General features: G+C 41.0%; 1 protein-coding gene across 1 annotated transcript in view; it reads left to right on the forward strand.

Annotated features, from left to right (window-relative positions):
* Positions 1-11,533, forward strand: part of LOC126279073 (putative E3 ubiquitin-protein ligase UBR7) — a 62,951-nt gene extending 51,418 nt beyond the window's left edge. The window contains exons 7-8 of the mRNA XM_049979531.1: positions 5,139-5,301; positions 10,984-11,533. Coding sequence (XP_049835488.1) covers positions 5,139-5,301; positions 10,984-11,141 — 321 coding nt within the window. The 3' untranslated portion in view covers positions 11,142-11,533. The remainder of the gene's footprint in view (positions 1-5,138; positions 5,302-10,983) is intronic.
* Positions 11,534-13,548: the final 2,015 nt, after the last annotated feature.

Consider the following 13,548-nt stretch of genomic DNA (forward strand, 5'->3'; position numbering starts at 1 on the left):
GACATAAGTGTTCTTAAGATGGCAGTGATAAGCATTTGACATACAAGAAAAAGAAGCACCTGAGCTCACTGGTGCCCAGACAGGTTGGCCATTGATGCGATTTCCGAGCATCTGGGTAATTGTTGCCTGAGGAGGATTTTCATATGTGGTGGCCTGACCTCTGTAGATAGTCACTTTGCTTGGTTTCCCTTCAGTCAGCATTAGGCAAGTGGCCGATCTTCTATACGGCAGTGGGGAGTGGCTACAGTGTGTTGGGGAGCGATCTCATCCAGGGTAAGACGACAAGTTTCGTCCCACATATTGACTCTAATTGTATGCAGTTCACTGGACCAAATAGGATGGTTGTGATAATTTATGTGTAGTGGCATAATAGTTGTTAGACACTCATCATCTTTCTCTGCTATACCAAACAGTGTGTCTACAATGGAAACACAACAGCATGCTGTCCTCTAGATATGTACTCTTCTGCTGGGTATTAAACTTGATGGAAGAAATGAACAATTGTTTGTATCTGGATTGGTCAATGCTAAGTTGTCACTATACAGCTGCAGCATAAGACCGTGTCATCCACATATATTCTTTTTTTGATGCATTCAACTTGCTGAGTTCATGCTTGGCTACCACGGTGCCTCAGCCTTTGCAGCACTTTCTCCCTTCCGTGCTGCATGTCTATCCTCTTGCTGTTTTTTTCCCCTCCCTTGGGGAACATGTCTGGGCGTATTATTGGGAATGTTCTGCATTCTGTTGCTGACGTGCGAACAGTCTCAACTTTCTTTTTGGCTCCTTTCTTCCTTGCTTTGTTTCCCTTCTCCTTTCGTTCCTCCGCTTCAGCGTTTGAGGATCCTCTATTTTTTTCTTCTTCCTCCCTGTGCACTCGTGAAGGCCCGCCCACACATCTGACATGTAAAAGGTGACTGGATAATGCGTAATTCCTAGCCCCGGGTTGACAGGTAGGGTTCGCACGTACCCCCTGGTACAGGCCAGTCCCAGGGAGGGGCGATTGCCTGAGCTATAACCTTCCCAGATTGCCCATTGGTCCCTCATCAGGTGTTCAGGAGATGTGAACAATCACCTAAGGCAGGTGCACCCCCTTATGTAAGGGCCCCCCAGTTGGAAGGAGCATGCCATCGGAGACACTGGCTATCATGGGGAATTTCCTCGTGATGAGTCACTCATCCTCTCCATCGTTGTCGACTAAACAAAAACTTAATGAGGCTACTGATTTGAAGACCCTTCCCGCTGCACCACAGTTCCTTGTTGTATCACATACTGAAGATGGTCAGTCCTTCGTCACGGTCAATCCATTTATTATTCAGGAAGGTGTTGATGCCATTGCGGGCCCTGTGAAATCCTGCTCTCATTTATGGAATGGCACTTGGCTTTTGGAGACGGCTTCTGATACTCAAGCACAACTACTTCTTGCTACCTCGCTTCTCCACAGCTACCTTGTTTGTGTCGAGGCACATAGAACTTTGAATTCTTCCCACGGTATAGTTTACAGCGGGCTACTTGGTGGTCTAGCCGAGGCTGAAATACAATTGTACGTCTCCGGTCAATGTGTCATTGCTGTTCACCGTGTCATGAAAAAGGTCAATTCTTCCTTGGTGCCCACCCGCACTCTTTTCCTCACCTTTCATAGGGTGGTGCTGCCGTCCAAGATTAAAGCGGGATACGAAATCATCACAGTCTGGCTGTACATTCTGAATCCGATGTGCTGTTACCAGTGTCATTGGTTCAATCACACTAGAACATCTTGTCGACACCCGGCCAAATGCTGAACCTGTGGCAGGGATGCACCCGAGGGTGAATGTCTGCCTCCTCCCCGCTGTATGAACTGCAATGGCGGCCATGCCGCCTCCTCCTCGGTATTGTCCCATGTATCTCAACGAGTGAGCTGTTCAAGAGATTCGGGTAAAGGAAAAAGTGCCTTACCCAGTAGCTCGCAAGTTACTGGCTAGCCGTAAGCCCTGTGTTCTCCCGTCTGTTACCCCTTGCTCCATGAAGGACATGGCTACACAGACATGCGACCTCAAATTTGACTCCGAGGTTGTGAAGTCACCCATGCAAGGTAGCATCACCGTACCCCTGTCCTACTGTGCAACAAATTGTCAAACTCTCGCCTCATGAGGTGAAGCTACCCACTACACAACCGGCTGGCAGGAAAGGCCAGGAGCACTCCCGGGAAGACTTCCTCCGTCCCTCCAGCCAACCAACACCCAAGTCTTCTTCGAAGCAGAAGGGCTCGAACAATTCCGCTAAAGACAAATGGTCTTCCCTTCACCAACTCGAAGATCCTGCTCAATGGCATCGTCACGAGGTCACTTAGCCTGGCCGGTCTCTGTCTCGCTGGTGCACACCCAACCAATTTTCGATGTTAGACTCCACCGACTGACCGCACTAGCATGCCGATGCTTGTGTGGACCCCATGGAGCAGGATCCCCCTGCAGTAGCGACTCTCTACTCTGTGTTCCTCGACGGACACTGTGCTGATACCCCTACATCTCTTCCTCCTCGTGACTGTCCTCCAATGGAATGCCCGCTGCCTTCGGTCCCACAACGAGGATTTATGGCTGCTTCTAGCATCGCAGCATCCCCTTGTACTTCGCCTTCAGGAAATGAAATTGTGCCCTGAGGACCGACCGCTTTGAGCTCCTACATTACTTACCGAATCGTTTTGACCTTCCCCCTGAGATCGGCATCCCGTCTCATGGGGGTGTCATGCTGCTTAAATGAGATGACCTTCATAGTCAACCCATCTCCCTGATTACCAGTCTTCGAGCTGTTGCCATTCGCCTCTTCTTTCCCCACCCGACTTTCACCCTCTGTACCATTTATGTACCTCCCTCTTTTGATGTCACCAGGGCTGGCTTTTCAGTTTATTGGGCAGCTACCTCCACCGTTTTTGCTACTCGGTGACTTTAATGCGCATCATCCCCTTTGAGATTCTCCCAGTGCCTGCCAGGGAGGTGCCGTCTTGGCCGACATTCTTGACCAACTTTACCTCTTCTGCCTTAACACTGGTGCACCCATTTTCTTTTCTGACTCCTCGCACACCTGTCCAGTTTCCCCATCCTCTTGAGTGGTCTGTTCTTTCTGACGCCTACTCAAGCAACCACTTCCCATGTGCTGTCCATCTTCTGACTCCTACCCCATCCACATGCATGCCCAAATGGCAGGTTACTAAGGCTGACTGGCAGCTTTACTCCTTCTTGGCAATCTTCGCAGAACAAGATTTCCTCAGTTGTGATGACCAGGTGGACTATCTCACAAACATTATCCTTACTGCTGCAAAACGTTCCTTTCCTCACACTTCCTCTTTACCACATCATGTCCCAGTCCCTTGGTGGACTGAGGCGTGCCACGACGCAGTTTGCGCACGGGGACGTGCTCTCTGCGTTTTTAACTGCCACCCTCCACGGGAAAACTGCATTCATTATTATCAGATGTGTGTAAAGTGTTGTCGAGTTCTTCGGGATAGCAAAATAGCTAGTTGGATTTCGTTCACTAGTTCTTTTACCAGTTCCATACCTTCCTCTGTTGTGTGGGCCAACCTCCAACAGCTCTCTGGAACCAAGATCCTTTCCCCCATTTCCAGCCTGACAGGAGGTGCCACTGTCATCGTGGATCGTGTTGCTATCTCCAACACCTTGGGCCGCCCTCTTCCAACTGTCACCGTGCCTTTATCCATAGGAAGCGAGTGGAAGAGGCTCAGGCGATACCCTTCTCCCCAGTCGTGAGTGCTACAATGCCGCCTTCACTATGAGGGAGCTAGCTCATGCTCTCAGTTCATCCTGGTCCCCCGCCCCAGTGCCAGATGCTATCCACATTCAGGGTTTGCAGCACCTCTCTCTTGCGGGCAAGCACTTTCTGCTAAACACATACAACCGCATCTGGGCTGAGGGCACATTTCCTGGATGCTGGCATGAAGCCACAGTCATACCCATACCTAAGACTGCTAAGGACAAAACCCTTCCTCCCAGCTACTGCCCCATCTCACTTACCAGCTGTGTTTGCAAAGTAATGGGACGTATGATTCCTACCCGGCTGGTGTGGTGGATCGAATCTCGCCATTTACTCACCAATGCACAGTGTGGATGTAGATCGCAGCATTCTACAGTTGATCATCTCGTTACTTTGTCCACCCATGTCATGAATGGTTTTCTGCAGAAATCCCAGACTGTGGCAGTATGACGCATATGACCTCAGTTGTTTTTTACACCCTAAAACAAAATGCACATGCACACACAAAACGCACACTCTCCATAGGGCATTCAATCTCTGTATGAGTAAGCTGTTATGATGACAGATCATGTTATCACACATTATGTTAAACAGTTTGTTTTTCTGGGTTGTGGTAAAACACTAGACTACAATTCCAAAGGTCTCAGGTTTGATCCCCAGTCAGTCCTGAGGTTTTTTATCTGTCACTTACTACTTCTTTCCCCGCTGGCAAGTTTTGTTAACGTGGAAAATGCCAAGTTTCACCATGAATTGGAATCGAAGTTAAACTGAAGGTCCCCTCATATATGTCTGGGTAAGTCAGTTCAGAGGTCAGGGGGAGGCAACAGCATACCACATCCAACAGAACCGTGCCTAGTAAAGCACTCTGGTGTTCAAGACAATCTTTGGACTGATGACAGCTCCCCCTCTCCCTTTTTTTAAAGTCTAGAATTGTTGCTTGCTTTATTTTCCACAATAACTATTTTTTTCGTGGTATGTGTTTATTGACCTCGATTAAAGTATTGTCCATTGTTTGATAAATAACGTTCTGAATTTTATGCTTCTCTCCTGATGGTGGTATTTATTTTCAGATGCCTGAATTGAACAGAACATAAACAGTGTGGTGCACTTTGGATATATTTCCACACTGCATTAGATATATGAATGTTTGTTTTCAGGATTTAAGGCAACTAAACACACAAGTTATACAGTCTGAACTTGGCAATAAGAATGTCAGGGAAACACTAAACATCAGCATTTTAATAATTAGTGCACTATTCATTTCCTTCCAATACTTAGACTAAAATGAATGTTTACTGAAATTAATATTATTTACTCCAGAAACAAAATCTGGACAATTGAAATAGAATTGTGTTGCAACATGTCATTGTGGTGTTATATCTTTTCCTTGTACGCAGGCTATGTATGAAAGTGAAGGAGTACTTTTTCTTCTCGATGAAAAGGACACTGTACAAGCTTACGAAGCAGAAGGAAGTGGTACAGAAACAGAATCGCAATATGAGCGAGGCATGCGGGCTCTTTCTTCACTTGGGCGTGTTCAGCAAGTGGAAGCTATTGAAGGTAGTGTACCGAGAAGACAGATTCTCAATTGTACAATGTTTTTAGACGTAAGCATTTGTCTGCACCAGTGTCTCCCTCTATCTTTAACTCTCTGTATAGTTAGTCTCTTCCTCTGCTGCATCCTTGTATTTCATTGGCGTATAAAGTTGTAGATTTAATAAATTGGTATTATGATAAATTTAAAGTCCCTTTGACATTATTATTGTGACTGTGGTAGTTCAAATTATGAGGCATGAGAACAATTTGCTTTCTCCACAACCTTGTCACTGTTCGGCAGCTTAATCTGTGAACCTGGAAGTCTAAGGGAATTAGTAGTAACTATTAAAAGATAAAGCTTCATTTACTTTTCCTTTCAATTTTTGTTAGAGCACTGTAGAATTCAGATTGGCAATCTACACTCATATATGCCATTTTTATATGCTAAAACGTAAGAAGCCACAGTAGTAATTACTCATATTATGCTTCCTCAAAATGGCAGCTGAACCTTTACAAGAAACATCTATCTCCTACAAATAATTAACCAGAACAAATCTCTGATAACGTCCACTTCTTCGAAGAAAGAAAGGTGATTGCTCAGTCAGAGTGTTAAATTAACGCCCATTGCTGCCTTGCTAAGAATCGCAAAGGGCAGTGTATTAAAATAAATTGTAATAAGATTACTTTTCTTACATTGGAGTCTTAAGATGTTACACCATCATTCATTCATCCATAATAGATACCGTCAGGAAGGGAACCTTCAGGGATATGAATCCGTTCAAGAAACGTACACTGAAAATATATACTTGTTATGCAGGCAGCATGAATCAGCAGCTGATAACTCTAATAATCAAGGAATTTGTCAGTAGTGTGTTGAATATGCTCCTGTATACTTAACTTGAATGCGAGCTCATTGAATAAACAGTCTTCAAAATACAGTCTCCTACACAGACAAATGACAAAGCTAGATAGGATCATGACTTCTTCCAAGGAATATGTGCTCAGAACCTTATAAAAATACAGTCTATGTGAAAATGTTTTCCTTGACTCTTTCATGTTGGTTGTGTATGTGATGTGTGTGTGCACAACATAATTCATGTACAACATGGTTCTGTCGTTAGGAGAAAATACATAAGGGACATTCTGGGACATAATTTAAATATCCCAGGGAAACTCCTGTGCAGCCACAAGGAGCTTGCAACTATTTTTTGAGTATGTCATTGGCAAACACTGTATCTTGTGAGGGGAAATAAATGCAGAATCAGATTTACTTGAAATGATTTTGGCTCATCTGTTGTCTAGAGGTCAGTTGCTCAGCAGTTTCCTTTTTAAAAATATGAGAAGTTCTTAATGTTATTTGAAGCCTTCGTAATGGCAATACAAACCGATATAGCTGGAGTTGATTTTCTATCCAGAGTTGATGTTATAGAATCAGCTGTGCAATGTAAGGAATTGGTCTTCAATTAAGTAGTGTATTCATTAAATTGCAGCTCTCTAGCAGGAGCACTAGTTTTCTGGGCAACACTTGAAAACACTTCCCTATAAAAATTTTAAAAGTTTCTCCATGTCTTCACAGGAAGAATAGTTCCAAGTTGCAATGTGAATTGCATTTGCAAAATACTTTAAGGACCAATGCTTCACTTCACTGCCATTTGATTCCCAGAAATTATATAAAACATGAAACTTTATAATCTGGCATTCTGAAGAGAGCTACTCATCCTTACTAGTCTAAACACAAATTTCAGGCTTACTATACCCTCACCCACTGCTATTCTCTTCTTCCTACTATACGGCGCTCCAAGTGACTTGCATTGCATTACCAATTCTGCAACTTTTGAACCAATCAGCCAACATTAAAAGAAGAGTTTTTTGAAAAAGATATCTAAATGAATTGCTTCTCGTAAAACATTACATTAAAAGTTGTGTCATTTTCAATGTGTTAATAACTGTACCTGAATTAGTCATTTTCTGTGTTATTCAGTTGCAGAGTTTAGCTGATGTAGTAAATATACTTAATTTTAAGGGTTCAGTGTTAGGTATTTCTCATATTATTTTCATGCCATTACATTAACATATATATTCTATTTCTAACCTAAGATATAAGTAATCTTCACCGTTTCGACATCCGGTAAGAATGTGGGAATCGGGGAATAAGTGGACTTAGTTTTATATCCTATGGTGTGCACATTAAAATGTTTTTAAGTTTGCTTTTGAGGAAATTCCGTCTTACTATCCGATTACATAAATGCCAATGGAGAAACTCGTCTGGAGTTTTTCATGGCCCCTGTAGTTTGGCTGCTGTGCTACCTGCTCTCCTCACTCCGTGGTTTTTACCCCTTTTGGGAGCTACTTCTGTACTGGAAACACTCCAGTCCCACTTGTTTCCTCAGTGTGATGGATTAATTGCGTGCTTGTGCGTGTTCTGCCAAGTTGTTGCTTCCATTTTACACACAGTATTTTGACAACTGACCCATCTGTCATCTTCAGGTGCTGCAAGTTTTGCTGTTGTCTGTACTCACTGGCTCAGTTCCAACCAGGCTGATTGGAGTCCAGGCAGTGAGCACACATAACACCAAAATTCAAAGAACCAGTAGTTGAAATATTTTCTGTAAAATGGGAACACGAACTTGCAGAAGACTCGAAAGTGTACACATAATTGTCTGAGTCTCATTTACTCACAGAACCATCCTGTTGTGCAGTGTTTCGAAAGAAATCTCAGCAGTATGTCAACATTCCTTGCTGACCATTTGCAGGATGTCAAAAGTCGTTCAAAGTGATACAGAACACCATTCTCCGCACAGAAATTATTCTTGCAAATTTTCAGGCACGCTCAAACCAGAAGCAGGTATTCATACTCATAATTGTGCAACAATTGTGGTACTGCTTCCCTGTCTCTATTGCAAATCTAATCTTCTTTCAGAGGCCCAGCCAATGATGGCTGTGTAGTGGCCTGGTGATACTTGGAGTCCTCAGGCTATAGGCTCATCACCTGCCCTCACTGTTACAGAAAAGTCTTATGCAACCACTGTGAAGTGTACTAGTGCAATGTTGTGTGTGTCTTGGAGAACATGTAAATTGACTTAAAATTTCCCGGTTCACAAAGACTGTAAAAACCTCACCCTCAAGGTATGCTACATTCTATCAAGATGGATTGCCGTTGAGCCAAAATAGTTGCCAGCAGCCAATTACTACGGCATCAGTTGTCTCCCACTTGCGTGAGGTTATCCTGGGCAGCGTAGGTCTGCCTGAGAGGATGTTAATTTAACCTAGAGCATTGTGTGAACAAAATGGTTTTTCTGCTGTAATTCAAACTCCTGATAGAAAGTGTGGATCATCGGAAGTTCTGAAATGGATTGGATTGATGGTACTCCTGAGAAACACGTAATAAATAGCAGCAGAAGTTTGCCCTACTGGTGGCATCCTACACACTAATAGTCAGAACAGCTACATCACAAGATGTGTGTAAAAATCTAAAACCTGATGTCCGTTTTAGGTCATTCAGGCATTTCCCCTTTTTTTTAAAATAAATTTAATTTAAGAAACTGGCTATTTGATATCTATATTCTTTGCCATCTACCTATTCAGACATGCAAAAGTGTGTATAATGACATTCTATGTTATACTTAGAACAATAATTTGTGACAAGGAAGCCAAGTCTGTATGCTAGACTCCTCTTTTAATTTTTCATTTATCTGTGCCCTGATGGAGTCTAGCATAAGCTGTGGCATTAATGAATTTTTTGTTAGTATACTAACTTAGGTTGCGTGAGTGCCTCATTGTTCCAGTGCAGCTATACAGATTTTATTGAAATTTAGTTCAGAATGTGTGTCAAAATCTATTAATTCCAAGCATAGAGGGGCAATGGTACACACTGCTCTGTTCTGTAGTTTTGTTAATAGTTTGCAAGTGGTTTATTGAGCAGTAGTGCTAACTTGTTGTCAGGGACAGTGAAAATAGAGAGGGGGGGGGGGGGGGGCGAGGCTGTAACTGTCAGAGGCAAAAAAGAACTGTATAGGAGATTAGACAAGTTATGAAAGCTACATAAGTATCTTATACAGAACCACTATAATGATTTTGCTTTGGTGCAGTAACTAACAGGACACTGACCAGCATAAGCCACATTTATTGACAGTACAATCTACCCTATTAAATAGTACAGTGATATGAGAGAAAATGTAACACATGGGAAATAACCTTTTAAGGTGTAAAAGTTACATATAGGATACCCCCTTGCATTTTCTCACTTAATGTATGATATATGTACATAAGAAGCATCAAAAGACTTTTCAGGGTCTTGTTTATTATCTAATAAAAACTGCCGATGTAACTGGAATTGATAACTTTCTGGGAAATAGAAACATTTGACTCAAATTTCATACATCATAATGAATGTTTTTGAAAGCCCACAGCTTCCATTCATTATTTGAATAATGAAATACAACACTAGTTGCATATTTTTTCATACTTAGCATGATGCGTTTCGAGAATTTTTTCTCGGTGTCGAGTCCAATTCTGTGCATAAGCATTTTGTGTGGTGTTTGGATATGTATTGTTCTGTGTCTCTTGCATTGTAGTCATCTTTTTGAGGTTATCAGGTACTGTACCGCCTCAGTTATCTGGAAAACCACATACACAAAAACAATCACTCCCATTGTTTGAGTAACATCACAAAAAAAACGCATAAGTGTGCTGACAATGAGAATAAATTCTCCTAACAAGTTTTGCTCAGCATGAATAAAATACATAATTGGTGCTGTTTTAAAACTAAAAACATTTGAGCCATGAAAAGTGAATGACAGTGTCAGTCAGCACTAAAAGTGGCCAAACACCAAAACATGCTAAATATGGTTCGACGAAGGTGTCATGATGATCACTACTATCACGAAACTGCACTTGCGCAGTAGAGACAGTATGGAAATAGTTGTGATTGGTCACATCATCTTTACTTGAATGAACCTAGTTACTCCTATCAGCCACCATACCAATTAGAGCTTGGCAGCGGCAGGAGATACGGCACAAATTGTTCCAACTTTTACACATTTACCTGTTAAAATCTGCTGAGCAGAGTGCCTGGTGTCGAGACTTAACCACGTAATATTTGTAAACGCTATTGGACGCCCAACATCTTGCCAGCGTCATTTTTTCGTAATGTGTAAATCACTGGAAAATTATAAACATGACGACACAAAATTGGGTGCAAATTGACATTGTGGACATAGGAAATTTGACGGGAACGAAAAAATGTCGTAAATGGTGGAAAAACGTTAATTCCGGGATTCTAAAAATAGGGTTATACTGTATTTTTAAACTCAATTTCTTTGCTTTAGAGAGTTGTATCACAACCTTGCCCATTTCCTAAAAGTACTAGCAATTTGTGTAGTAGCTTGCATAACCCATTCCATTGTTCTTTCTATTCAATCCTACGTGGTCTAGCCCAGTGCATTTCACTTTGGAACGAACTGCCCATGTCAGCAGCTCTTGTGTACTCTCTTGCCCTCACACTCCGTCCTTGTATTACCCGCAGCTTAATAAACATTCCTGTTTGCTTACTCATACTACCATTATGTCTTCTTTGTGGTGTGGTTTTTTTTTTTTTTTTTTTGGGGGGGGGGGGGGGGTCGGTTGAAACTGGGTGATTTTGTGCAATTAGCAAATATTCTGGTCAGTAAAATTGGTATATGATATAACTAAACTTACCTTTTCCAGGGTATAATGATATGAAGACATGCCTAAAGGAGTACCTCCGGAAATTTGCTGACAGCAAAAAGGTTGTGCGGGCTGAAGACATTCACGAATTCTTTTCTGGTTTGGAAGCAAGAAAACGACAAAGAACTGTTGCTGTGCCTCCTGCCACTTGCCATTAGTCTGTATTTTCTCCATTTGGATTGTAAACAACACTACAGATGTAATCAACTACAAAATTTGTTTTTATGTAAATTTCTACAGTAAAAATAGTATTGTTCAGAACTAACATGTGTGATTGGTTACTGTTTTCAGCATATTAAAATATACTTAATTAGTTTCCACATTTAATTTATTCTCTTATTTTTGCCAGTATTGTGGAAGTGGTTTTTGTTTTCTTCTGCCTTTGCAGATGACTGCAGTACCATGACTTTTCCTTTGTTCTTTTATAACTTTTATTGTCATGCATTTCTCAAGGTATCTCATTAAAACAGCCATAAAAAATTTTGTACAAAATTGTGGAAATATTTATTATACCTTCAAATTACAGTAAATCTGAGCTGTTTGAATAGGAGTCTGGGTTTTTTTCATTTGTAATAACTATCTCATTACAGTAATTTCTGCTATATATTTTATTGACACACGTGGTATCAGTGGAAAAAATGAGTTTTTAGGGGAAAAAAATTAAAATAGAAACTCTATTTCATTTTTCGATACTTGGCTTGACTGTTCAGTGAAAGGCACATGCAGTTATCAATTTTATTCTCATATTTTAGAAAATATAGTTACAGAAAATAACTTATATGAAACATAATTTACAATTACAGTATGATGGCTCACCAGATGAGAGCAATTTAGAGTTACCTGTGAAATGCAAAAAACATTCCACAACTAAAACTTACTCAGAGATAACAGTTCTCAAACTCATGGAAGACTCTTGAAAGTCATACTGTGAAGGTTGATGAGGAGGAGGAATGAAAATATGCAAGACTTTGAAGAAGCCTAAAAGTGAAATTCTAGACAATGCTTTATGGTGTGGCTTGTCCATTGCCTGGACCTATCATTAAAGAAAAGGCACTGTTTTTCTATGAAAAATTAGATAGAGGCAATGAAAACGAAAAGTTTACAATGAGTGAAAGCTGGCTACATTGATGGAAATGTAATTACTTCCAGCAGGAAGTGGTGACAAAACAGCTGCTGCCAATAAATTTGTTCCAAAATTTGAAAACTTGGCTAAAGAGTTTAAGCTGATCCTGGATCAAGTCTATAACCCTGATCCTGGATCAAGTGTATAACCTCGGTGAGTCTGACTTACAAAAAGCCACCTAAAACAATTCCTGCTGCACAAAATAGGTCAGCTGTCTCACTACAATGCCCTAATAAGGTATGTACAGTTGTCAAACTTTCACTCACATTAACAATATCTTAATGTATGATACAGATGTATTTTGCAGTACAGGCACTATTGTATATTACACTTTTGTATAAGACTTTTTAATGTTTTCATGAAAGAATCTATTTCAGTTAACACTCTGTTTGTTAAGATGATCACTATAGCATTCTCTCTTAAGGCGGCCCCCACACGTTTTGTGAATTTTGATTATGTGTTTTGTGAAAGCGTGTGCGTACTTGAGCATGTGTACCATCAATAGGGAAGCTTGTGCAAGCATTCGTCAGTGATCTGGTTTGATTTAATTTTTATTTTGTTATGTTAAATTACGTTCTGTATGATGTTATACTGAATTGTAGATCAAGAGGAAGGACATAATATTACATGGAGAAAGACAGAAGAAAGTCGACTGTACTGTGAGAGTTTCCATTGCATGAATATTGAATTAGGGGATGATCAAGCAATGGAAAATCCAGGGTGGAATGTAACAATATTATGAAAAAGAAAGTTGCTACTCACCATATGGGAGATGCTGAGTCGCAGATAGGCACAATAAAGAGACTGCTCCAAATTAAGCTTTTGGCCCGTAAGGCTTTCGTCAAAAGTAGACGAAAGACACTCGCGCAAATCACACACATATGACTGCAGTCTATGACATGGTCTTGGTGTGGCAGCAGTTGCCTTAGACTGCAATTATGTGTGTGTGTGTGTGTGTGTGTGTGTGTGTGTGTGTGTGTGTGTGTGTGTGTGTGTGTTGTTTGTTTGTTTGTTTGTTTAATATTGTTAATAAGGGAATAATATTTTAGTTTAACTTCTCTTTACTCCATATATCACACTTTATATAACGTTTTAAAAAGTTGCCAGCCAATACCTCATCTACTGAGCTCAGACATTTTCTGATAAACAAACTAAAGCTTGTCAAGTGTGCAGTTACGTGTGTGCCCACCTTTAAATAATGTAACTAATGCTTTATTTATGGGGTGAAGTTGGCATATGGCCACGAACCAACAAAGCTTTAACGGCGGAGCTTTGCACAGATACAGTGTAACACTTCCCGCTATTCAATTCCGTATTACAGGAGAGAAGTGAAGTTAAAGGCAACCATGACAACTTGAAATTAATAGCTGATAAATTACTCGAACACACTTACATGATACACATTGCTTCAACAAGATGATAATTCCATCGCTTAATCAGAT

Source organism: Schistocerca gregaria, chromosome 6 (assembly GCF_023897955.1).
Source record: "Schistocerca gregaria isolate iqSchGreg1 chromosome 6, iqSchGreg1.2, whole genome shotgun sequence".
In the NCBI taxonomy this organism is placed as follows: Eukaryota; Metazoa; Arthropoda; class Insecta; order Orthoptera; family Acrididae; genus Schistocerca; species Schistocerca gregaria.